Source organism: Trachypithecus francoisi, unplaced genomic scaffold, assembly GCF_009764315.1.
Source record: "Trachypithecus francoisi isolate TF-2019V2 unplaced genomic scaffold, Tfra_2.0 Lachesis_group0, whole genome shotgun sequence".
Classification (NCBI taxonomy): domain Eukaryota; kingdom Metazoa; phylum Chordata; class Mammalia; order Primates; family Cercopithecidae; genus Trachypithecus; species Trachypithecus francoisi.
This window is the reverse complement of record NW_022681453.1, coordinates 11,551,312-11,576,538: the sequence shown is the minus strand read 5'-3', so window position 1 is coordinate 11,576,538 and position 25,227 is coordinate 11,551,312. Positions and strand designations below refer to the sequence as shown.

Below are 25,227 nucleotides of genomic sequence, written 5' to 3'. Positions count from 1 at the left end.
TCACAAATAAAATAATTTGTACAGATATAAAAATAAGGGTAAGCCATTTTATATTTCTGAATATTTCCATTTAAAAAATAAATGAAATGGAATCTAATTTACACATCTGCATTGTAGAAAATAAAACCACTGTTCATTAATTTTTAATCTTTAAATGTAACTTGTTATTTGAGAATTAGTATAGTTCTGTTATTTGTCTGACATCATTGATGCTTTTTATTATTTTTTATTAACTAAAGTTAGGCACTTAAATTTAATGTTTTTAAAATTCCTTCCAGTTTTATTTTTCATCTTTATATACATTTTCTAAATATAGGTTTCAACTTTTTATTTAATTTTTTAACTTTTAATATTATGGAGGAAAAGACCAGATTTGCATATTTAAATCCAAATTTAAATAAAAATGTCATAGAATCATTCAATAATATTGTTACCTTGGGAAGCAGATGAAGAATGAAATTAGTCTATTGGTGTTGCTCCATAAACTAGTATAAAATTTCATACCTCATTATTATTCTACTTTGCAGATGTTTCATTGTAAGCCTTTAGTTTTTTTTAAATAGGTACTGGTTATTACATTTTCAAACTTTTTTTCACCTTGGAAAAAAATACATTGCAATATGACTTTGAGAAAAATCACCACAGTTGTGATTTTGAAAAAAATTAAATTTTTTAAAAGTATACCTTAATTCAATTTATTTCCTCTTTGCACAAGAGAAAAATTTTAAATAGGTTGCTTTTATTCTCATTCTATGTAGGTGAATAGAGCTGAATTAGAGGAGCAGCAAAAACATTTTCTATGAAATTAAGCAGCCTTCTGAATGAATAAAACACAATCATATATCTGATGGCAGTGAGTTTTCTTAAATGCTCACCAGAAACTCTTGTTACACTTCACCTACTTTAAAACATCTTATTTAGAAATAATTGGAAGCTGAAAAATGTTGTAAAAATAAAAAAGTGTAATGAACCCCTTATATCCTTACCTAGATTTGCTTAAATATTTTATTCCATTTGCTTTATAACATGCTCTCGTTTTCTTCTTTATATTTTTCTATGGTCATGACTTTTTTCTGAACAACTTAAGAGGAAATCACACATAACAAGGTCTTTCAGTCTGTATTTTCCAAGAGTAGAGATAATCTCTTATATAATGGTTACATTCAATTATCTACTTCATAAATTTACATAGCTACACTACTTTTATTTAATATTTGTCCATGTTCCAATTTTGCTGTTTTCAAATAATACAGTTTTAAATACTTCCTCTCCAGTAAATCACCCAGTCTGGAGTCAATTATCACACTTAGTTGTCTTCTGTCTTTTTAAAATGTATTGTTGCTAAATGTTCAGTAAAAATTGTTTATTTTTATAGTGTAAAGCATGTTTTAAGATATTTATACATGGTGGCTAAATGTATAATGGATCAATTGAACTAATATATGCATTACTCAAATACTTTTTGTAGAGAAAACATTTAAAATCTAATCTCTTAGCAATATTTAAGAATAGAATACATTGCTATTAATTATAGTCACTATGTTGTACAACAGATCTCTTGAATGTCTTGTCTCTTTAGTCTCCTTTTGTCTGGAACATTTCCATATCATTTCTTTGTCTTTTATGAAAATGAAGATTTTAATGAATATGGTGTATTCACCAACTCCTTTTTTTCATTTAATAAAGTGCTCCTCATTGTTTATTTTTCTGACATTTCCCTATGATTAGATTATGGTTATGCACTTTCTGCTGGAATTCCTCACAGGTGATGTTTCCTCTTCTGCTATCATATGTAGAGGCACATGAGACTCTTATGTCCCACATTGTTAATGTTCATTTTTGTTGCCTAGTCAAGGTGTTGTCTGATTTCTCTATTGCATAATGATGGCTCCTCCTCAAAAATTTCCCCTCAGATTTAACATACATTGATGTTCTTGTCAAATGTAATCTTTACTATAATGGTTGCAGTATGATGGCTTTACAACTTCAGCACTCCCTCCACATTTGCATTAGTCTTTCCCAATCTACTGTAAGCAAAAGAATTCCCATCTTCAACATCTATTTCATTATTAACTTATGTATCTATTTGTTACTGCCATGGATTCATGAATTTCTTTTTCCTATGACTCAATTATTTTGGTGCTTAAATTGTTCACATTTGACCAATGGAGCCCATCCATTCTATAACAAACCTTCCTTCCTTCCTTCCTTCCTTCCTTCCTTCCTTCCTTCCTTCCTTCCTTCCTTCCTTCCTTCCTTCCTTCCTTCCTTCCTTCCTTCCTTCCCTCCTCGCTCCCTCCCTCCCTTTATTTCTTTCTTCCTCCCTTCCCTCCCTCCGTTTGTGCCTCCCTCTCTCTTTCTGCTTTCCATTCAGGGTGATCAAGTACTCACTCCTTTTACATATAATTAGGTTCATTATTCCCAATTTTAGGTTGTTTCATTTTACATTTTTATTGATTTAATTTTACTTTTCGAGTCAATTAATTTACTTTAAATCTTTTTTTAACCTGTAGAGATTAAGTGTTGCTTGTCTTAGACATTTCTGCTAAACAAATTTGATGCATCTTAACTCAAATGTTACTGATACAGTTCAAAAATACCTGCTTAAGTTTGGGATTGAGCTTTTATCTTTGTATTTCAAATCTCTTCAATCTGCATTTAGTCAGAAGTCAAATTATCCTCCTTTGCATTCCAAAAAGTGACAATTTCAGAAAAGAAAGTAGATAGCTATAGTCGCACTGGTAGTTCACTTATCTTATGGGTTTATTATTCCAGAGATTTTAAAAGTTAAATGGGCATGTTATCATTACACTTACAGAACAAATAATTATGTAAATAAAGACAAGAGCAGTCACAAATGTAGTATAGTTTATGAGCTAAAAAAATTTCATTATTTTATATGTGATTCTAGAATATTCCTGCCTCCAATACTTCCCTATATTCTACTCAGGCATTCATAACTGAAAATAAACCCTAAAATTCATAATAGGAAGAGAAATTTGTGGTTGGTGTCAAAAGATTCATTTTCAAGTTCCATTTTATCACTTACTGACTGTGGAACTTGAATAAGTTACATCCCCTGTATTTCTAGACATCTACTTACAACCCTAAATAAAAAACAAATTCATACCTCCTCAACTTTTTACCAATTTCTGGGCTCATACCCCACACAGATTATTAAATCTATACACTCAGATGTTAAGAAGCATCTCAAATTCAACATGCCCCAAATAAACCCCTCATTTCCTTCCCCTCTGTCTGGTCCATCATCAATCTTCTTTGTTTACTAAATAGCACCACCTTACTCCCTTACCCCCATTATCCAGGCCAAAAGTATCCTTAATTTCTTTGTTTCTTTTCCTCACCTACACTCCATCTATCAGCATGCCTGTCTGTTCTGTTCCCAAAAGATATTCCAATGCTGACCAGAATCACCTGTTTCACATCTTGAGCAAAGTGTAAGACACTGTCATCTCTGTTCTAGATGTCTCTGTTTTTGTGGTAGCCTATTAAGAAACCTCTTTTTCTATTCTTGCATCCCTACCAATATGACCATTTCAAATATCCATCAAATCATATGACTTCTTCCTCAAAATTCTTCAACTGCTTCTTATTTTAATTAGGATAAAATCCAGATTCCTCACTATAGCTTATATGTCTTTGTGTCTTATCTCATATCCTATCTTTCATCTCTTCATTCATGATATTCTGGCTCTACTCCTCATTTTCCCCCCAGAGTATTCTGAGCTCATTCCTGACTCAGGGACTTTCCACATGCCCTTCTCTTTTCTTGGCATGCCCACATACCTTATTGTGACAATCTCTTCTTTATTCAGGTCTCTTCTCAAACATATCTCCTAATAGATGCCTCCCATAGTCCACTACATATTTAATTATAGTATTCCCCACCCCATCACTCTGTCATTTTACCCCATTTTAATGTTACTGATAGCACATAAAATGTTACACAACATGTTGATTTTTATTTCTTTATCCAATTATTTATTATATATTTCTTTCACTAGAATGCAAGTTCCCTGAGGGCAGAAACTTGGCCTTTGTTGTTCATGCTACTTTTACATTTTCTAGTAAAATAAATGGAGCATAGTAGGTCCTCAATAAATAAACAATGATTAAGTGAAAAGCCTCAACATTTCTGAGCCTTATATATAAAATAAGCACAATAGAAATAACTATCTTCCAACGCTGTCTTGAGGAGGCCAGTATTCTAAACTGCCATGCAAATGTCAAGTGTAGTTTCTTTTGTCCGTGTTGAGTCAAACGAACTGAGACCCAAAAGTGGTCCTTGGAGACAACAAATAGACAGAGAAGTTCTCTTTTTTTCCGTGCTGGCAATTTTCCACTGAGCTCAAAAGAGACAAGTTCATAATGACTGCCACTAACTTTTTAGAATCCTGGGGTGCAAGACCTCTGCATTTCTTGCCCCATTGCTTCTGCCCTTGTCCTGCCTTGCCATTGCCCCCAAGAAAAGCATGCACCCACTCTTCCTTGACAGTTGGGGTTCATTGTTTTCCTCAACCACATGGAAGACTAATCTCCTTCCAGAATCCTTTCCTGATTAGCCATCTGCCTATGCTGGCCTCACATCTATGTGTATTTTCAATATTGTTTTGTAATTACTTCCTTGTTCTATTTTTGATCTTGAAATGGATTATAAAACTGCTCTAGGAAAATTCTTTTTCTTGTACATCCAAAATATCAAGCTTAGTTATATGTATTAACATATAACTAAGTTTTTGAGATCATAAGGCCCTAAATAATAAACCAATGATAATGATGATAATTGCAATGTTAGTAATAATAACAGCTCAGCTATTTCATGTTAAACTTTTTTTGTATTATCATATGTCAGGTGCTTCACATGATTAACGCATTTAATGCCCTCATCAGTCCTATGCAATAAGTACTATTATTTCCACTTTACAGATTTAAGGAAAAATATAGAAGTTCAGAGAGGTAGGTAGCTTAATAAAGGCCACACAATTGATCTACCTTTAAACTGGATCTGCATCATATTGCACTTATTTTTTGAGAAGCAAAGTAGGTAAATCTGTGGTTTAGTTAGAGTTAAGAATTCATGGATTATTATGATGCAGCCCTAAGCCAGAAATCTTACAATTTGGTGGAGTAAATATTAAAATAAATATATTTTAAGACACAGCATAAAAAATAGAAGGTGCCACATGAAAGATCAAAATAATTTAGAACTGTACTTCCAGGTGCAGTGATGGTTACAACGCTCCCTGGAGGTGGCAGGTTTAAAGTTGAACTATTAAAATTGTTTCATTAGGTGGAGAAAAGTTGTGATAAAAAATTTTCAGAAGAGTTCAGAAAAATTTCAAAGAAACAAAAATTCTAATATTACATTAATTTAATATTGAGCCTTAACTTAATATTGAGCCTTTTAAAAAAATTGAGCCTTTTTAATATTGAGCACTATCTCCTACAGTGCTACCACAGGAGATATTTGGTGGCTCTGACTTTATGGTTCTTCTCAGGAAGTGGGTTATGTGATGAGAGGATTTTAACTCTTGCGAGAAGCTCTGTTTTCATTTTAAAGTGAGTTTATTCATGAAGTCATATATCAAGCACTATACTTTGGGCACTATTTTAGGTGCTGGGGAAATAGTGATGGACAAGATCAAGTTTCTACCCTCAAGGAGCCTTTAGTCTAGTGGGGAAAGCATTGAGTAAACTAGTAAAGGAATAAATTTTAACGGAACTTTTAGGTAATGATAGTGACCAGAAGAAAATCCAGCAGAGTAAAAGGATAGAGAGAAGATAGGAAAAATATCTTTACGTAGATGGTCTCCTGAGATGGCCTATTTGAAAAGGTAATATTTAAGCTAAGACCTGAACAACGAGAGGATTGAGAGTCCCATGCAGAGGACTCCGGCAAGAGTAGTTCAGGAAGCGTGATTGACCGGCGTAAGGGCCAGAATGAGCTTGGCACATCTGAGAAGTAGAAAAGAGTCTGGGTCTCAAAGGATGGTGGGAGATGAAGCTCAGGAGCTGCAGTTGAGAAAGGGCCAAGTCACAGAGACTGCAGACCAAGGAATGGACTTGCACATATGAGCAAACATTTGCAAGGACATGCACATGTGTTAATTGTGGATGGGAATGCAATGAATGAACCATTATCTCTGGCTAACACACACTTGGAAAAAACTGTTGTTTGAAGAGAAACAGGAATTACTAAATGGGTAAAAGTTTCATAGGAGATAAATTATTACATTTAGGTGAATTTCAGATAAGCCAAGTTTACCTTGATGAAAATGAAAGGAGCTCAAGTATTATTTAAATTTGTAAAGATAATGTTTTCAGCAAAAATTGTCATGGAATAGTTGACTCTAATCACAGTCATTTGAAGATATGTACACTGATTTCTGATAATGGCATCATCATGCAACTTAGTTTCTGCGTGGATATGAAGCAGAAAAGACTACAGAAACAACTACATTTCAGCCTCCAGAGACAGGAGATGTTCCCTTGTTTATTGTTCCCAAATCCCAGTACCAATAGCTACTGGGCCCCTGGCAACATCAACCTGCTCCCCTTAAAAGTAGACGTAAAATTACTCTGCCATTTTCCATAGTGATTATATATTGCCTATGATTTATTTTTATTATCCTAAGAGATGTAAATGACCCATATCACTACATTTTACATCTCTGTTAGTTGGACACTGCTTGCTTTAAGGGGTAGGAGGTTGGGGCTGTGATTTGGAGAAAGAATATAGAATAGCTTACTGAAAAGACTTTTTACATTGAGTAAACAGAATCAATATTTATTTGTTAGGGATGATGAGAAAAAATGGCCTTCCCTCATACTTAAGAAGTTAATAACAATAATTATAGATTCTTCTATTTCTGGTTTGGGTTAAAAGCTGCCCATAAAAAACATTACCTGGCCTTGGACTGAGTGTGTACTAGAAGGATGACAATCATGTTTTCCCCAGGGCAGTCAGATGTGTTGCTGTAGGAGCCAGAAGCTTACTTTTGAGTGCTACTGGCAACCTCCAAATAGAAAACCATTGTGCTACTGGTATTACAGGGTGTGGAGGATTATAGATGACTTATATGCTATTTAAGCAATGCATTCTATCTTATGTATATATGTGGGTATGATGACCACCATATTATCAGATTATTGCAGTGTGATGTAGTGTGCGGTTTTTAAGTGCGTGTGTGAGAGAATAAACGCATGAATATCTGCAATATGTATTAGAGAGCACTCCTGAAATATAAGCCACTTCCTGACCTGCGCAGATTAACCAAGAAGCAAACCTATTAAAGTATGAGAGCATTAGATTTTCTACACTAATAGTACACATTTGTTGACATGAACTAGATTCAGGAAGGGAATACAGAAAGAGCAGACGGACGCTGGGTTTGACTATTTAATTAACTTGGGGCTGATGATCACCCTTCAGAAAAGGATGCTGAGGATGCCTTCTCCAGAGCCAAGAGGCCTCTCCTTGTGCCTTTATTTGGCTTTCCTCCTCTCATTGGCGACCCATCATGTTAGGAAAAAAAAAAAAAAAGTCTTTCAAAAGTGTAAATGTTATTCTTTCTGTGGGTGATGTCATCATTTTAGTGGCCCAAGCATTTGTTACTAAAACAGTACTTAGCAACACATAATCATTATTTTCTCCTCTTAAAATTCTGAGTGTGTTTGTTCTGATGCAGTCAGGAGACACATTTTTCAGGGAGGTAGGAGTAAAAGCTTAAAAACATGAAGTAATGCCTGGAATAATCTTTGAGTTGTGTTCCTTAAATAAGCAAGAAGACAACTAAATTTTCCTTCCTGTGGCGACAGCTTTGGCAGAGTAAAAAAAAAAAAAAATTTTTGAAATATAGTGCTAAAGGAAGTGGTTTTCATGCAACTGTGCATCATATACTCTTCGTTAATGTGGTAGATACCGTTTGCTTGACTTCATTTGACTTGTCTTTCTCATGTTTTTGCTTGTAAAGTGGGTGAGAAAAGTTCCACCAAAGAAACCTGTGCACTGACCAATCAATAGTGATGTTTCTAAAGTTCCTGTTAATCATTTCAGGAAACATCTTGGGCTCCTTTTTAATTACATCCTACCTAATATAAAAACTGTAAAGGTATTTCTGTATAGCTATACCATCTTGTAGAAAATAGCTATATGTTTCTTAAAATTTGTAATTTGATTTGAATCCTCATATTTCAAAGACACTTGAAGCTTAACAAGAGCTTATTTTTAAAAAACATATTCTGTATTTTAAAATTTGTAGTTACTATTTTAAATAACAAAAATAGATGTAATTTATCAAAGGCCTGACCAATGTTAGGATAATTCTCATGAAGTCATTCATTATCACAATTCCACAAGGTAGACATTTTCATTTTAAGTTTGCAGGAACCTGAGACTTGGAAAAAAACTGTCCAAGATCTTATGCCTAATAACAGATTCTATAGCCTGTCTTTATGTCTAATAGCCATGGCCATGGGAAATTACACTTAATCTTTTCCTGCTCTGATTCTTCTAAAAAGTGTATGGGTCATGTGCAGGCCATTGCACTAAGTTGGTTGGCAGGAAGAGGTGGGTATGCCCTATTGCCAAGAGCAGTCAACAACAAAGGCAGCAGGGCAAGGTTGCAGCAGAAGACCAAGGTTGCAACATCAGTAACTACTGCCAGTGGAAACTAGCCCATGTGTCATACTTGGTATGTTATATCTGTTGCCAATAACCCCAAAGTAGATAGTGTTTTCCTTTTAGTCACCCAGTAATCTAGTCATAAACAAAACAGATTTACTTCATTGGCTGCTTCTTCCATCATGGTAAGGAAAATGCCCAAAGTTATGCCACATATCATCTAAACATTCCTTCTTTCTAACAATTAATTTTGACTGCCTTCTATGAACCTGATATTGGTGCCAAACATTCCCTCTCCCACAAGTTCAAGAGTAACCAAGCAAAGTTGACACCTTCTAGTGTCCACATGGGCTTCTTGATATTTAGGAACCTTGGCAAATTATTTACAGCTTCTTTCAGATGAGCCTTCCAGAGCTTTGTAAGAATAAACAAACTTCAAAGGTCTCCGAAGGGGAAAAACTGTCCTGGCTAAGTCTATAATTTAGGCTATCTTTAGAGAGTACAACTCCATAAAGAGAGAGGTCCAAGAAACCAGCTTCTTTTATACAATTAACTTTTTCTTTACTTAATTGTAAAGACTAAATGACAAGTAGGAAAGTGCTTTTGCAGGAACGTGGGAGTCTTAAAGCTGTAGAAGGAAGATACACTGTGCGTGGGAGTAAGTATGTGGGTGGGAGTTATAGATTACTGCTCTTTTGCTAGTCTGGAATAACTATGCATAAACATCTTTATAGTAGTAACTTGAACAGAATCGTTAAACCTCTATTAAAGGCACTTGCTACATCATTTAAAATAAGCACAGGTTACCTTATATCCAGAAACAGAAAAAATCATTTTACATCCAGCAAAAAAAGATTTTAAAAGAGCCTTTGATTTTTGACAAAACAGATGATAATAGAATTAAATTTTCATTTTATTTTCAAATATTAATTCAAAAGCTATACTTTTGAATATACATGCTATACTTCTTGAAATTATCAAAGATAAGCTGGCTAGCTTTGTAGATATCATACCCTTAAAAGATTAAGCCCAGGAAGTGAATGATAGTAACACCAAAGACAGTAACAGCAAGAGCATATACTAATGATCAGTCACAGGTATCTTCCAATCTTGCCTTAGGGACTATGTGATGGACACCTTGCCACTTAACACAAATAGTCACTATTTCATGCAACTACTAATAGAATTCTGTCCTTATAAATGAAGAGGATTTCAGACAATGTGCACATGTAGTACAAGTACTGTGAAGACTTTCAACTACAATGTGAGACATTTGAATTCAATAAAAAAGGGAGAGAGCATTAAAATAATTATAATTGTTTATCTGTTGAGTTTAGATTCAGCAGTTACACACTCTCATTTTTCTCCTTCACTAAATTTTGCACATTTATATTATTTACTTAGTTGATCATAATTATTTACCATTTCATATTCATTGTCCTTGCTAGACTGTATACTTCAAGAGACTTCAGGTCTAGTTTTGCTTACCATGTAGCCTCAGACTCTAGGAAAGATTAAAATTATGCCAGGTGCTCAGTGAGTATTTGTAGACTGGATAATCAAGCAACAAGGTTTAGAATGAAAATGCAGCAGTAACTGGTGAGCTGGTGACCTAGGGCCAGAAAAGTTTGAAAAAGGAAAAGAATGCTCCACATTGTCTAAAAACACATTCATTACTGGGAGGGCTCGATGGAATCAGGCCCCGTCAGCAGTTACTCATTGCTAAGCCCATTGCAGAAACATAGGCATTCAAATCCATCCAGGTGGGGCGGGGAGGGTCATTTGGACTGACGACACATTCACAAAGGCCATAAACTAAGATGTCTAACATTATCTTCAAATGAGTTTCAAATGAGGTATGTTCTGTTAATTTGTTTACATTTATAATTTAACTATGTTAATTTATTGAACGAATTTATAAAATATATTAAATATACAGAGTAGCTTTTGTTGAATACACATAATTATATGTATGAGTATGTAACTGGTGAAGATACGTATATCTTCGAAAGGAAGTGGCCAAGAACACACTTAATCTCCCAGACGCTCTGATGTCACTCTCAAGGGGGTACTTATAATCACAATTTCTTAGCAAGAGACAGGGTATAGAATTTTAAACAAACAGCAACCTAAGCGTTTCAGAATATGTAGGATTCTCCTTTGAGTGATCTTAACTGTCTGTCTTATCTGTTTGTAACCCTATGGACCACTAATGCTTACCTGGTATGAAGTGAAGCATATTTTGGCTCCCAAAGCACCACTTTCAACCATGTGCATGACAAAATGTACCACCTTTCACCACCAGTTAAGCTATCCACAGCTTGTCCTAACTCCCTCATTTCTAGATGCATATGGGCACCAGCCTACCCAAATCTAATTCTATTTGAGACCAAGTTTCCTGCAGATAATTCCGTTTCTATTGAGCCAAATAAACTTTACCTGCCAAAGGAAAAAATGGAACAGGTCAATGGATTGCTACCTATTCTGGGTAATTTCCATTTCCTAAGCTCTAGCTTCCTGCAGAGTTTAGGCAAGAAGCTGGCAACCTTGGCTGCGCTTTGGAATCATCTAAGGGGCTTAAAAAAGATACAGACACTTGGATGCCACTCCCAGAAATTTTGATTTAATTTGTCTGGGTTGCAGCCCGCCTATCCAAAACATAGTCAGAGTTAAGAACCCCCGCCCTAGTTTCAGTCTCATTATGAGCATGGGGTCTTACTTACCTCACATACCTCTTGTGATAAGTTCAAGGAGATAATGTGTGACCTTAGAGTCCCTAACACTTCCATTCCTCCTTTGCTTCAGGAAAGACAAATGAAAAGGAAGGACGTGGGGTTGGCAAGTCTGGGAAGGTGAGTGGGGGGGATACTTTTGCAGAGTTCTTCCAATGAGCAGTTCATTAGGGTTAACAAGCTATCCTTTGTTAAAGCAAACGCTCTTGAAGGATTAAGCCTCATTCTCGCCTTAGTGTGAATGACTTTAATCAGATAATCTCCTATCACCTAGTTGAGGATTTGTTACTGAAAGCCTAGGGAAGGCAAGGAGAGAGAGTTGCAAGGCCAGTTTGCGATTGACTGAGGCAAGCCAATGAAGCTTCAGCCTCTAGGAAATAAGCTTTCCATAACGACAGCATGAAAAATCTGAACAACAAACTTTCTCCTCATGTTGCTAGGACAATATTTGTTAAAAGTGTTTTTCTGATCAAGTCTCTTGTCTGTCTAATAGGCTTTCATGACGTTTTTTCTGACTTTCTTTCTGCCATGAAGCTTTTAACAAGTGCCGGGTAATTTTACCATTTGCCAGCTGCTTGGGAGTCTGTGAGGAGCATGGCCTTGCCCAGTCCTATCCTCCTTGCCATCTGCTTGGCACATGGTAAGCATGCAGGGTTTGTGGAATTTAACTGAATGGTTTCATTTGCTACAGTCTTTTCCAACTGTGTTTTTTCCCCCACGTCTGTCCCCAACTGCTAGACTATGAACACCTTGCAGAAGACTTAATAACTTCTTCATCCCCAGTGCCAAGCACAGCCCTCAATGACTATGTGCTAAATGTATTAAGGAGCAATAGCCAATGCACTGATGCCTAAGTTAAGATATTAAAATTAATTAGTGACTGCGCTGCTCAGTTCCCGTTCTTTTGGACAAGGCAAAGAGGAAAGAAGAGACAAAGAAACAGATACCTGAAACTCCCACCATTTATTAATGGGACAAATGTTGTTCTTATTCAACGGTCTCTTTAGAACATCTTTTGAGACATGATTTGAAGGTAATTTCAGGAAACTCAGATAGGCAAGAAGGAATAAGAGGAGCTAACAAAAGATCCACTGAGAGAACTCACACAATGGAATGAAGAGAGAGGGATGTGGAGTATCATAGAAACTAAAAGAAAGGAACCTCAAGAATACAATGAATAAGTAGATAGAGATACAGCCAACATTTAGGAACATCAGCTCTGCTATTGGCATTGTCAAAGACTGGTTTGCCTTTAGAAATAAATAAGACAATGGCCATATTTTTTCATATTTGTTTTCTATATGGAACAGTGTTACTATGCAGAAATGTTTGTGTTACAGTACACAAAAGAGTTACACTACAATATTTATATTAAACGCCCTATTACACACTATTTTTAAAAGATTGCAAGGGAATTCTGGGCTAAATGACAACACAGACTTTTATGAAATGGTAGAAAGTGTTTTACAATATTACGTGTAGTTACATATTATAAGCATAAATAGATAATATGTCAATTTTGATCTTCTGGCTGTATTATATATTTATTTTTATATCTGTTTAATTTATTGAAAGACCACAATTGTATATTTCCTTGTCTTTAATGACAGTCCATAGTAGAAGGTATGCATACATCCCAGGTAGAGTGTTTATAAATATATTACACATTAGACAGATGAATCCCAGAGCTTGGGGTACTGGCTGTGAAACACTGTGGGGCAGGAGGCTTGTCCTCGTGTTAGCTGCAAGGTTTTGGTCAAGGGCCAACTCTCCAGCTTCCGTTACCTCATGAAAAATAAAGATTATATATAAATGACATGGGGGGGGTGTCCTTTGTTTTATAAGCTTGTCTTAAAAGATTCAATTTAGAAAATAAATTGCATATATAGTACAATATTAACTATGCTTTTAAAAATGCATTGGAAAAGCCTAGAAGGAAATAAACTGTAATACGAACAGTTCCCTATCTCTGGGAACTTGAAACACCACTGATATAAACATATTCTACCTTCATTAATTTTGAATTTTCTATATTGTGTTGACACCAAGTAATAAATAAGTCACACACATACAGGCATACCACATCTCCCTTCCCTCAAGTACGTTATCTTGAGGGTCATGAGTCTTATAGCTTCTCTTCAACTCTGAGATGTAAGGTTCCAACGTTTGTTGTACCCCATTGCTGAGGGTCTTCAATCAAATCACATTCTGCTGCTGGGTCCCCAGCCATTTGCTGCCCGTTGCTCTCCTAGACAGAGCCCACTTTCGGTTTGCTCTCATTCCCAGCAGTGGTGCACGTCATGCGTTCTGTTCTGAGATTAGACTATCAGCCTTTACACAGCAGTCAAGAGTTATCCAGTTATCTTTGTGAAAATCAAATTTAGATAATGTTCCATCACCCCACCCCGACCCTTGCCTCTAACATAATCAAACACTTCAATGGTTCCCAGTGAGGAAAAGTATCATGGCTGTAGCGTTGCATTTTGAGTGTGATTAATTTGATTGAAATTCATTTTTTCCCTCTTTCTTAACTGTAAGCTCCTTGAGGTTAGGTCGTTTTTGCTCACCGTTGGCTCTCTAGCCCTACCGTGAACTCAGGCCTTAGGGCTCTTGCCATGCAGTCCCACTGCTTTGAATGCTCTTTCCCCAGTTATTCTTCACTTTGCTGAGAACCTTGCCTGCATATGAGCAGCTCAGTCCTCCATCCTGTTTCACATAACCTCCTCTCCCAAATCCCCCTAACCTGCTTTATTTTATTTCATAGCGCTTATCTCCATTTGAAATTACCTCATTATTTATCTTTTTTTTTTATTTTTGACTTATTTTTTGTTGCTTCTCTCCCCCTAGTAGAATGCATCCCCTTTGAGGGAAGTGATTTATCTGTGCTGTTCATTTCTGTAAGCACAGTACCTAGAATAGGAGTTAGCCATGGCTGATGCTCATAAATGTTTGTGAAATGCATACAGTCATTGTGTGAAAAGTGTTTTCTGTATGGAAAGGAGAAAGGAGGGATGAAAAAATAGAAAGAATAAAACAAGGAAAAAAGGAAAGAAGGAAGAAACAGAGGAAGGAAGAACTATACTCTTGGAAATCTAATGTAGCACCTCCTCACATTAAACTGGGGGAACTGTTAGGCCTATTTTAGAGCTTCTTCTTGGCCTTATTGTCTTTAAGAAAAAAAAGGACAATGAAAATGAATGGCCTGAGAGAGTCAGAAGACACTGATGTCAGTTCTGCTTTGCCATGGTGCCAAGTTCCTTATATAACGCACTCCTCTGGTTTAACAAGGGAACAAGGCCAGATGCTCTCTAGCATTCCATTCAATGCTAAAATTCTATAATTTTGAACTTTTAATTTCAAAATGTATTTGCTTACTGTCTCTCTATTGCCAAATCCCAAAATAATGATATTGAATATATAGATTCAACTTTTTTTTTTTTTTTTTGAGATGGAGTCTCGCTCTGTCACCCAAGCTGGAGTGCAGTGGCCAGATCTCAGCTCACTGCAAGCTCCGCCTCCTGGGTTCACGCCATTCAACTTTTAGGTAAAATAACTTAATTGAGAAATGCATAATATTTAACTGTTTTAAATTTTACAAACATTTAGTAGCAAAGATATTGATTTTATATATTTTCACATTCATGTGCCATATACATGTTATACATATATGTATATTATGTATACATATTATATGTATATAATATATATGTAAAACATGTATATATAATATTGTATATATATCAAATATATACATAGTATCTATTAGAATACATATTTTTATTTTTAAATAGTGAGCACAAAGAAATTGTATTGTGTACAAAATATATAAAGGTCTTTGAAGATAAACTAAATTCATGTAATTCTTTCTTTCAAGTATATTTATTCAAATATCTGAACAAGTTTGAATTCTACAAAAGGTCTCACCTCTCTCCTCAACCCTGTTGTGAAGTTTAGTGTGATACATTTAATGCATCTACTTAAACTTGATTCTCCATACAAGAATGTTTGCAACTTGGCCGGGCGCGGTGGCTCAAGCCTGTAATCCCAGCACTTTGGGAGGCCGAGACGGGTGGATCACGAGGTCAGGAGATCGAGACCATCCTGGCTAACACGGTGAAACCCCGTCTCTACTAAAAAATACAAAAAACTAGCCAGGCGAAGTGGTGGGCGCCTGTAGTCCCAGCTACTCGGGAGGCTGAGGCAGGAGAATGGCTTGCAGTGAGCTGAGATCCGGCCACTGTACTCCAGCCCAGGCGACAGAGCGAGACTCCATCTCAAAAAAAAAAAAAAAAAAAAAAAAAAAAAAAAAAAAAAAAAAACAGAATGTTTGCAACTTTTGATTGCCTTTTAGAGTCATCTTCTCTTGACTATCTATATTTAAATATTGATTAGGAAGCACAGGACATGAGGCTAGCTTCTGGTTTTGACACCATCTTTCAATCAATTATTTTTATCCTGGTATAATAAAAATATCATTTTAAAAGAGTATACCTCCTTGAGATATTTTTATTTAGGTGATTTGTGTAGGTAAGTGTGTGTGTGTGTGTGTGTGTGTGTGTCAGGAAAGACAAGTTATATTGCAGAGGCAGTGACAGCTTATTGAGCTATGAATGTGGTATGCAGAAGAAGTAAGTCACAATTCACACAGGCACTCACACACTTACATAGTTACCTTAAATATCCCCATTGGACTGAAAAAGATAAATGCTGCCATTATCTTTATCTTTATTATTGGTAAACAAGGAGCTGATATTATCTATAAAAACCATATCCCTTAACTGTATTTCTCTTGAGATTCATTGGTATCATCAAAACTTGAATGGACTGAAATATTTCAGGAACCTGTAGTGAACACTCTTTCCTTTATCTGAAAATGTAGTTTATTTCACCTGAAATTGTTTTCTATAATTTCCCTCTCCACCCACAAATGATCTTCTTTTTATACTCACGGATATACTCACTTATGAACCTGTGGACTATACACTTCACAGAAATAGGAGTAACTATAATGTTCTCCTGGCACTGAGGGAATATCAATGGTATTCTAAATGAGGAACTATTAACTTTTTATTACTATAATGATTTTTTAGCACTTTCCATAGTTTGAAATGTGGTTAGGATGCTACTGGCAGTTGAAAGCTGACAACACGATTTAATAGTTTTAACATATGATCTGGTGTCTGTTACAGTGCTTTAATATTTTAAATGTTATCATTCATGTTATTATGTTATCGATGATAGTAAATTAGGCCAAATCAGTGGTAATGTAGCTTTATATCACAATTTATTTGGACTCATTTTGAGTTATAGATTGACCATTGCTTTATGAGTTTTCTTAGCCATCCTTTTTCTCTCTATCTAATGTAAAATAACATTTTTTTCTCTTCTTTTTTTATTTACCAGGATGGTTATTCTACTGTTTCTAACATTAAAGGATCATCCTTGTATTTCTTTGTATTCTGTCATGGAGCAAAAAACATGTCTCATCTCAGTTTCAATTTCTCTTTTGCTCCCAGAAGTTCCCCCCTCCTCCAGTGTTGAAGTAGAAACATAATTTCCCCTTTTGCACCATAAACAGGTTCAAAAGTCCTTTGTTTCACCATGTTGCTCCAAACAGCAAATTTTCTAACCCACATGATAAAAGAACACCACAGTTCTAACTTAGAATTCTACAAGGGTTTGAGAACAATTGAAAATAAATTTCTACCACCAGGATTAGTCCTTAGTGGTTTGCAGGCATTCTAAGCAGAGGGGCATGGAAGCCAGCTAGGACACCAACCTGCTAGCAGATGCAAAGGTTGCTCTACTAAGAAGTTAGGCCTTTAATATCATAGACAATGGGAGGCAAAATGAAGAAATTAAAAGGCAAGTAGTAAGCAATTCAGTAGGCTAAGCCAGGGATTTGAGAATCTCCCAAGGCTCCTCCCTTCCTCACTCCCCGCATGAGTCATTTTTCCAGTCTGTCCACACCCATTCACCCCTCCATCCCACACTCTCATTCACCCTCCAAGCTGCCGTCACAGGAACTTTCTGCAATACAAGTCCAGACTCCATCTCCGGCCCTTGCTGCCTAAACTTTTCTAGCTCATTAGTTTTGACAGTAAAGTTGAGACTCGTTAGATTAACACAGACCTACTTTTAGCGTCATCTCCTGCCACTTTCCTGTACTACTCTCCCCTCGCTTCTTATAGAAAGGCTGAGAAGGCTGGCAGGCCCCTTGTGTATACCCTGCTCTTTTCATTTTCCTTAAGACAGGGTATTTTAATGTCACCCAGGCTGGTCTCAAACTCCTGGCCTCAAGCAATCCTCCCTCCATGGCCTCCCAAAGTGCTGAGATTACAGGTGTGAGCCACGCCATCCAGCCTGTCCTGCTCTTTTCTCTTCTGCACCTGGACTCTACTCCCTTTTGATCTTACCAACTTCTACACACCTTTCAAGGCACCAGTTAAATGTAAATCCTCCAGGAACCCTTCCTTCACCATCTTCAGAGCCCTCATGGGATTGCTTCCAACATCACAGCACTTATCCTTTATGCAGAATTAATTGGTTTGCCTCTCACCTAGTAGAGGTGTTATCCTTTAGTGTAGGGACTGTCTCATCCATTCTTGCATCACTGGCATAGTAGGCATTAAATGTAGTTGCTGAATGCTTAGTAAGAGGAATGGAAGTCTTCATAGCTTGGGGTAGTTACTAATGGGCAGATAGAAAGTTCCCATTCCTGTTCTCTGAGAAAGTGTCAGTGTTCTTTTAGTTTGCTAAAACTGTGTGGGTACTTGAGTCCTTTTAAACGATTAACGCTGGGAAGAGGTACCATTTAATTAATTATTTGTTCTGGAAGGGCTCAGTGTACAATTTTAACTCAGTGCTTTGTGCACCTAGCTAAAGGTCAAGAACTCAAGTCGGCTATTAGTGCCTCTGGAAGGTATTTCTGCACTTTAGCACCTTTCTGATGTTTTTCCTTCACCGCGAGCTGGCCTCACTCTCTTCAACACAACCTAACCTGCAGAAAGAATGTTGTACCATATCCAGCATTTTTGTCCCAAATTGTGTCCCAAACATGGGACAAACGTTTTTCATTAGAATCTTCCTTGCACAAGTTATCCGAATTCCTTACATTCAAAGGAAATCCTGCCCCCAATCTCCAAAACTTCATCACATCACAGACGTTCAGCATTCTTTCCATTCAAAGCGAAGCCAAGTTACATCTTACAGCACCCAGTGAATTATGATGTGGGGCTGTGGTTTATTTGCTCTAGCGACAATATGGCTTACTTGCCGTGGAATATCGCGGTATTTCAGAAAGTAATGTATTATTTTTAAAGAAGGAGCTTCGCTTTCTCTAAATCACATGGTGTAAAGTTGGAAATACAGTGGCTTGTAAATTACAAATATTATTTACAAAGTAGAAGGAAAGCTGACATATGAGTGTTTGTGCTTGTGTGACAGTTTCACTAAGGATTTCCAAAACTGTGGACGGCAGTTACTTGAGAAAAATACACAGTGGCAATCTTGCAGATGTTTTTCCCGCCTGTTAGCCCTCCAGGTTCAAAAACTCTTTGGTGCATTTTAAGGCGGCAGTCTCACCAGATCGCAGGATTCTAGTCTAATCGGCTTCTAACCTTCAATCTAACCTTGCCGGCTTCCTTGCAAAGCCCAGTGCAAGGGCCTCTTTCAAAACGAACCCACTGGTGTGTCGAGCTAGTCAGTAGAAGTAAGTAGCTGGAGGGCGTCCCGTCTGCACGCCCGCCGCGAGGTTACAATGTTGAACGCATGAGATGGAAGATACCAACGTGAGGCCGAGGGGATCCACGGCGTCCGCGCGGGCTCCAGCTTCCTCCTGCTCTCGGCGCCGCGGGGCGAGCGCCCATGACCCGCCCTTGCGGACTCTGTCCGGTTGACAGGCGACCCTGGGGCCCGGGGAAGCGCGGGAGGGCGCCAGCCAAAAGTTGAAGAGCGTTTTTCTCGCCGCCGCGTGTATTAGGAGCTCCACGAGTCCGCCCTGGGCTTCCTGGTGGGGCTGGGCGGGCGGGGGAGGGGCCGCGCAGCAGCAGCGGAAGCCAGACCTCGGCGATAAGAGGCTGCACAGAGACATGCAACAGTCTTTTCACTGCAGCTGAGTGAGTTGTGGCGCCCACAATGCTCCCGTGACAAGGAGCTGACAAGTTCCATTTTCCGTCGCGGGCATCTTGGAATCATGACTCCCACAATGCCTTGGGCATTCGGTCTTCAGTCGGGCCGCCTCTGAAAAAAAATGTGAGAGGTAAGTTTCCATTTTTACAGTTTCCCCGCGCCGGTCCGCCGCGCTTCATTGTTCGGACTCCGGCGGGGCTGCCGGTGGTTGAAGGAGGAAGTGCGAGGAGGTGCTCGCCGGCCACGGTTCTCCCCGGCAGGGGCGGGCCGCGCGCGGTGGTCGGTTTCGCGTCCCTCAGCACCTCCTGCCCGGGGGAAGGCGGGAGGGTGAGCCGCAGCCGCTCCTGCGCCCTTCCCCGCCGTGGGCTCTGCGGCGCTGTCACTGCGTAGCCGGCGCACGGCTTGGCAACCCATCGGGACCCAGGGAGAAACAGTGGGGCGAGAAGAGAAACAGGTGCGTGCAAGTGTACTCACAACTTAATGATCTTTGTCGGGGGAAGGTGCGAGTCCCTCCGAGGCGAGCGGCGCGCAGGTCTTCCCGGCGGCTCCCGCATCCCTGGCCCCGGGGCTGCCATCCCGCCCGGTTTTCATCTGGGCCAAATATGTGCACGCAAAGGTTAATTCTCTGCCTGCTACCCATAAATTACGCATGACATGTTTAGCAGGGCTGCCTTATATGGAGAGTGCTGTATTTCAGGCCAGTTTGCTTTTTGCCAAGTTTACAGGGCGGAAGACGCCCTGTAGGAAAGGGCTGCCTCCTCCTTTTCTTCTTCTGTTTTTTCATCGTTTTGTAGTGCGTCACTCAAAAACTGTAAGAAAAGTAAGTATAGAAGCTCTTTGGGTGGAGCCGCAGTTGTTTGATTGAATTGCTTTCATGAATGGTTGAAAAGAATGAAAAGTAGTTAGTACTTGGGTTCTGGTTTTTAGACAAAAGCAGGACAAATATGTAGCCCCCCCCCCACTTTTTTTTTTAAACGGAGCCGGAATCTGTTATTGGTAGTAATGTGTCATGTGAGAATACTTTGATTCGAGAGCCTGTAACACGAGCAGGTATATGGTGGCGCTTATGCCTTCCTCTCGCACAGCACTTTACAACTACAGGGGTGTTGCTGCCACACTAATATTGTGTTCTTAAGGCACTCTGGGACCGAGAGAGTATGCGGCTGTTGGGATTCTGGGGTGTATTTCCGTGGAGTATGTCCACCCAGGGTTAAAATTAAGAAGCTGCCAGAAAGGTTGTTGCCGCTGACTTTACTTTGTGTGCCCACCAGCACAGGCACAAGTCATAGCAGATGGATGGCAAACTCTGCCATATACTCTGAGGAATTTCTTAAATTAATACGCTAGGAGAGAAGTCATAATTAATGCTTTTAGACTTTCGGGCCCTGTGCAACGTGCTTTGAAATACTACACCGGTGGACACTGTGTCCCTTCCTCCTGGGTTTGAACACAGTGTCTGTTTATACACAGAGGGTGTTTAGTACATAAGTATTCTATACTAGCATAAGAGAGCCACTCCACAGTTCTCTCTCTGTGTGGGTTCCTAAGTGTGTTGGTGTTTCTCCTTGCTGTTGAGATAAAATATTATCACCCAGACAGAAAATGAAAGTTCAATGACTGTAAAATTTATCCCAGGAAAGTGCAGTTCAATACTTAGACTGTCTTAGATGTAGTTATAGATAGAGGCACTGAATAAGTTATTTTGTAGTCTGAGAATGCACATCGCTGTCATTTGTATCTTGCTTTCTTAAAGTTGGTGACAACTACGGCTCAACTTTTTAAGAAAACCTAATGTTCTAGTTTTTATCTGTTTTGTGTATTTGCATGGGAGTTACTTTATTATTTTTATACTGTTAGGTCTTCTTTGAAAATGTCGTCATAGGTTTTTTAGTCTTATTAGTTTAACGGGGGGTTTCCTTGCTGAAGACCACAAAAGTTGCCTTTTGTGTTTTAAGAACAGGTTGGGTCAGCAACAGAAAACCTGTTCAGCTATAATTATAGTATCACTTAAGACATAATAATCAGATTTCATTATTACTAAGAGACTCAGAAAAACCTCACATATGCCTAGTTTAATTTTTTCCTTATATAACTATGAACAAATTTGTGTGTAGCTACACATCAAGTGTGGTTCTCTGTGCAGTCATGCCAAAGAGAAACTGAAGTGTTACATGGTTTGAGATATTATTGCTTGTGTTTACATTTCCACATTTGAGGCAAAGTTAGACTCCAAGTTGAATTCATTAAATTTTGATTCCAACATTCTGTTCTTCCTTTGGGCACAGAATTCCTATGAAATGAAACACTGGGTTTTGTTCCAGAACAAGAAGAGACTAACCCAAAATTTCTCCTGGGAGAAAAAAAGAGTAAAATTATATTTCTCATTGAAAGTTTTATTTCTCATTGAGGAAGGGTGTGCTACTTTATTATATAAAGTGCCTTATCTTCATTATAAGAAAAAAACGCCCTTCCATTTGTCACTGTTGCCATACATTAGGGCTGTATTTGATATATCTATTTATGGAAACAGAATAAATAATCTTGCTGCACCTTCTGGCTTTCTGCTTGGTGTTAGATGTGCAGATTAGAGAACATCTCAGGTCTTGCTTAGAAGAAGCTGAAAAGAATAGGTGATTGGGTTTTTAAAATTCTGTAAGCAAAGGCATTAGGGTGGGTGGTAGATATTAGAGTCAAGAGAGTGGAGGAAAGAAGTGAAATAGGTTCATGAAGTGATTGGCTCAAAATAAAACCCCAACAACAACATGGATCATAGAGAATATGACATAGGAAGATTTTAAAGTGTATGGTCTTTTAGGCCAAAAAGCTTCATATGTTTGGAAATCTAGAATGTGCTGTCCAGTACAGTAGCCACATGCGGCTATTGAGCACTTGAAATGTGTCTAGTCCAGATTGAGAAGTGTAAAATACTACTGGGTTTTGAAAACTTTATATGAGGGAAAGAATGTAAAACATCTGATTAATGTTTTTATATTTATGATATGTTTTAATGATAATTTTTGATATATTGGTTCTAATAGAAGATCTTACTAGATTAAACTTCACCTGCTCTCTCTCTCTCTCTTACTTTCATGATGTCTAGAAAACTTAATATAACAAATATGGCTAACATCATACTTATTTTGGTCAGTGTTGTTCTAGGATAAAGCAGAAAAACAATATTCTGGGAGAAAGCTTCCAAAGAGTTTGCTGGTGAAAACAATAAAATTGGCTTATTTTATTATATATAGAAATACCTTGTCTTTCTTATCCATTGTAACCAAAATTTGAGAAAACACACCACCTAACATCTATTTTTATTTCCTCAAAGCTGCTATTTAGTTTAGAGATTTGATGGTGGGTAGTAATAATAGAGAAAAACTTATAATTAGAGAATGAGTCTTAACACCTCTCAAAGGCCAAAATAGAGTATGATTGTTACTTAGGAACATTTTAGAGACACTGTAGTTATCATTGTCCTGAAGTTACAAAACATAAACGAATCACTAAAATTATTTTAAAATAGAGTTTTTAGTAAATAGCAATTATCTTCAAATACTTAATATGTGTTTTCTTTTGCTAGAACTTTCTTTAGAAAAAAAAAAAAAATCCAAAGTCCTGAGCAAATGTTAATAAAAGATTGCTGAATTCATAAGAATGAAAGATTTTTACTTGCGGATAGGAGGGTATTGTTTTGAATATTAGCAAAGGTAAAAATGTGTTTCTGCTGTAACATTATGGGATCTGAAGAGTTTCTATACATGGAGACACTGTCTTTATAATTTGAACACATTCTTGAGAAAGCATCTGACTGGTAAACAAAGCACAATGGCATAGGTCCTGGAAACATTCCTTTCAGATATTTTCGTAACTGAAGTACATTTTGCCATTCACAGTGAGTGTTAAGCTGAAAAAAATGTGGTTCTTTTCTAGCCATATAAAGTATGCTTACTATTATTTTCTTGAAGGATGCCAAAAAATGTAAGATGGATGTCGTGGATTCTTTGTGGGGAGGAGTTAGATTGTATGTAGAGCCTCAAGAAGAGTTGCCTCTCGGCTTGGTGCCATCTTGAATCTGTCTTCCACTATATGAGGATAGCTTCCATTAGTGTCAGTGCGTGTGTGGAGGGTGAGGGAAAGAATGATCCCCATTAACTTTGTGTATTGTTTCTGATGAGTCATGGAGCATATTCACTAATGGTTGGAGAATTATTGATTGCAAAGCAGAGGATTCAAGAAGAGCTATTGGCATATGGCATTAACCGTCTCTAAACATATTTTATGTTTTTACATTTGAGGTAGGGAAATTGGTTTTTACATAGTGTTTTTCATATTGTAAAAAATAAACATTTATATAAGCATTACAGATATATCATTGAGGAAAAAAAGCAAATACATGGTTATAGTTTTCTACATATTACCAGTTTTTTTTTTTTTCATAACAGATCCAGAACACCTCTTTCAGATAATCGTTCATGTTTTTAGAGAGGCATCTATCTCATCATATGTGCTTATGAAATCTGTAAAAATATGTGTAACACACATCTTGAAATATTTGTGTTAGGAGAATTAAGTCTTACACATTTGGTTCTTTTTCTACTGTTTTTGGTTATGTTCTCTAGGTTACTATAATTATCCTTTGTTAAAACAGTTCAGGAAATATTAATCTTAAAATGAAATGTAGCCGTATTGGACAGAGTGGAGAATTGCTTTTCCACAGAGATCAATTATTCCAAAAAGGTGAAGATGTTTCTGAAATAATATCATGCTCATATGCTCCAAAAGAAAAACCATTATCTCTTTTGACATTCTTTTAGGAAGCTGAGAGATGTATGTTTTATATACAAAAAGAGGTTAATAATAGTTGATAAAGGTATGCAAAATACATACTCCTGTGAAGTGTGAACACACCATTTGTATGTAATACATGCTTGAGCATATAACTTTCCCCAAGACAATGCCAATTTATTCAAATCACCTGAATGTTAAATACTATCATACTATTAAAAAGAATTGTAGTAAATATGAAATCTAAATACCACTGATGATGTCCATGCTGATGTCAACTCCATTCCAGTCCCTCTTTAGCTAAATTCACAAAATGAAGAGACGTCTTTCTCCAAAGTAGTTTTCCAGAAATTTGTATTTGACACTGGATTTTTCCTACATTTTCACTTTTAAAAGTTCAGAAGCTATTAACTAAAAATGAACTTGTTTTAGAGAGCTAAGAAGATTCTAGACTTATGGGGACATATTTAGTTCTATGAAATAAGCATTACGTTGCTGACTTGAATATTATTTTATCATATAAAGTTGATTTATAAGTGAATACATATTGTGAAAAAATACCACACTAGGCTTAGTGAAATCTACCAGACTTAATCAAGATAGATATACTTTGTCCTCAAAAAAATAAGAATCTGGTAGGGAAAATAAGAGCTTCGAAAATAACTGTAAAGTAGAAAGTGATATTTAATGAACAGTGGCTGGGTAACATAGTATGAAGGTTCAGATAAAGGAAAGTCTTAAGATGACTCTGACTTCACCCACATACATGTAATAAAGGGAACAGTCCTTAAATGCATAACTAATGAGAACAAAAGGTATTCAGTATTTTTCAGCCTTACCAAAATATTATTCTGTTAAAGCAGTATTTACTCTATTCAGCGATGGTTCTATATTTTCCATACATTCATAGATAACATTCAGATACCAAATTTTCAT

General features: G+C 37.2%; 2 protein-coding genes across 41 annotated transcripts in view; one reads left to right on the top strand and one right to left on the bottom strand.

The window, feature by feature from the left end:
- MBNL1 (muscleblind like splicing regulator 1) overlaps positions 1-25,227 on the top strand; it is a 227,871-nt gene that overhangs the window by 3,130 nt on the left and 199,514 nt on the right. For 14 of the 40 annotated variants that reach the window (XM_033204069.1, XM_033204060.1, XM_033203847.1 and 11 more), the window contains exon 1: positions 19,474-19,636. The exons of 6 other annotated variants lie outside the window; for them this stretch is intronic. Coding sequence is in view for 1 of the 34 variants with exons in the window: in XM_033204210.1 (XP_033060101.1) it covers positions 20,156-20,326 (171 nt within the window). In the remaining 33 variants the exon portion in view is untranslated. Of the gene's footprint in view, positions 1-19,007; positions 20,327-25,227 lie in introns of those variants that run through there. 20 more of the 40 variants (XM_033203856.1, XM_033204232.1, XM_033204193.1 and 17 more) reach the window with 10 other exon arrangements.
- Positions 16,085-19,530, bottom strand: LOC117079904. The gene has a single exon (XM_033204248.1). It carries the CDS (start codon positions 19,466-19,468, stop codon positions 19,079-19,081), a length of 390 nt encoding a protein of 129 aa, XP_033060139.1. The 5' UTR covers positions 19,469-19,530; the 3' UTR covers positions 16,085-19,078.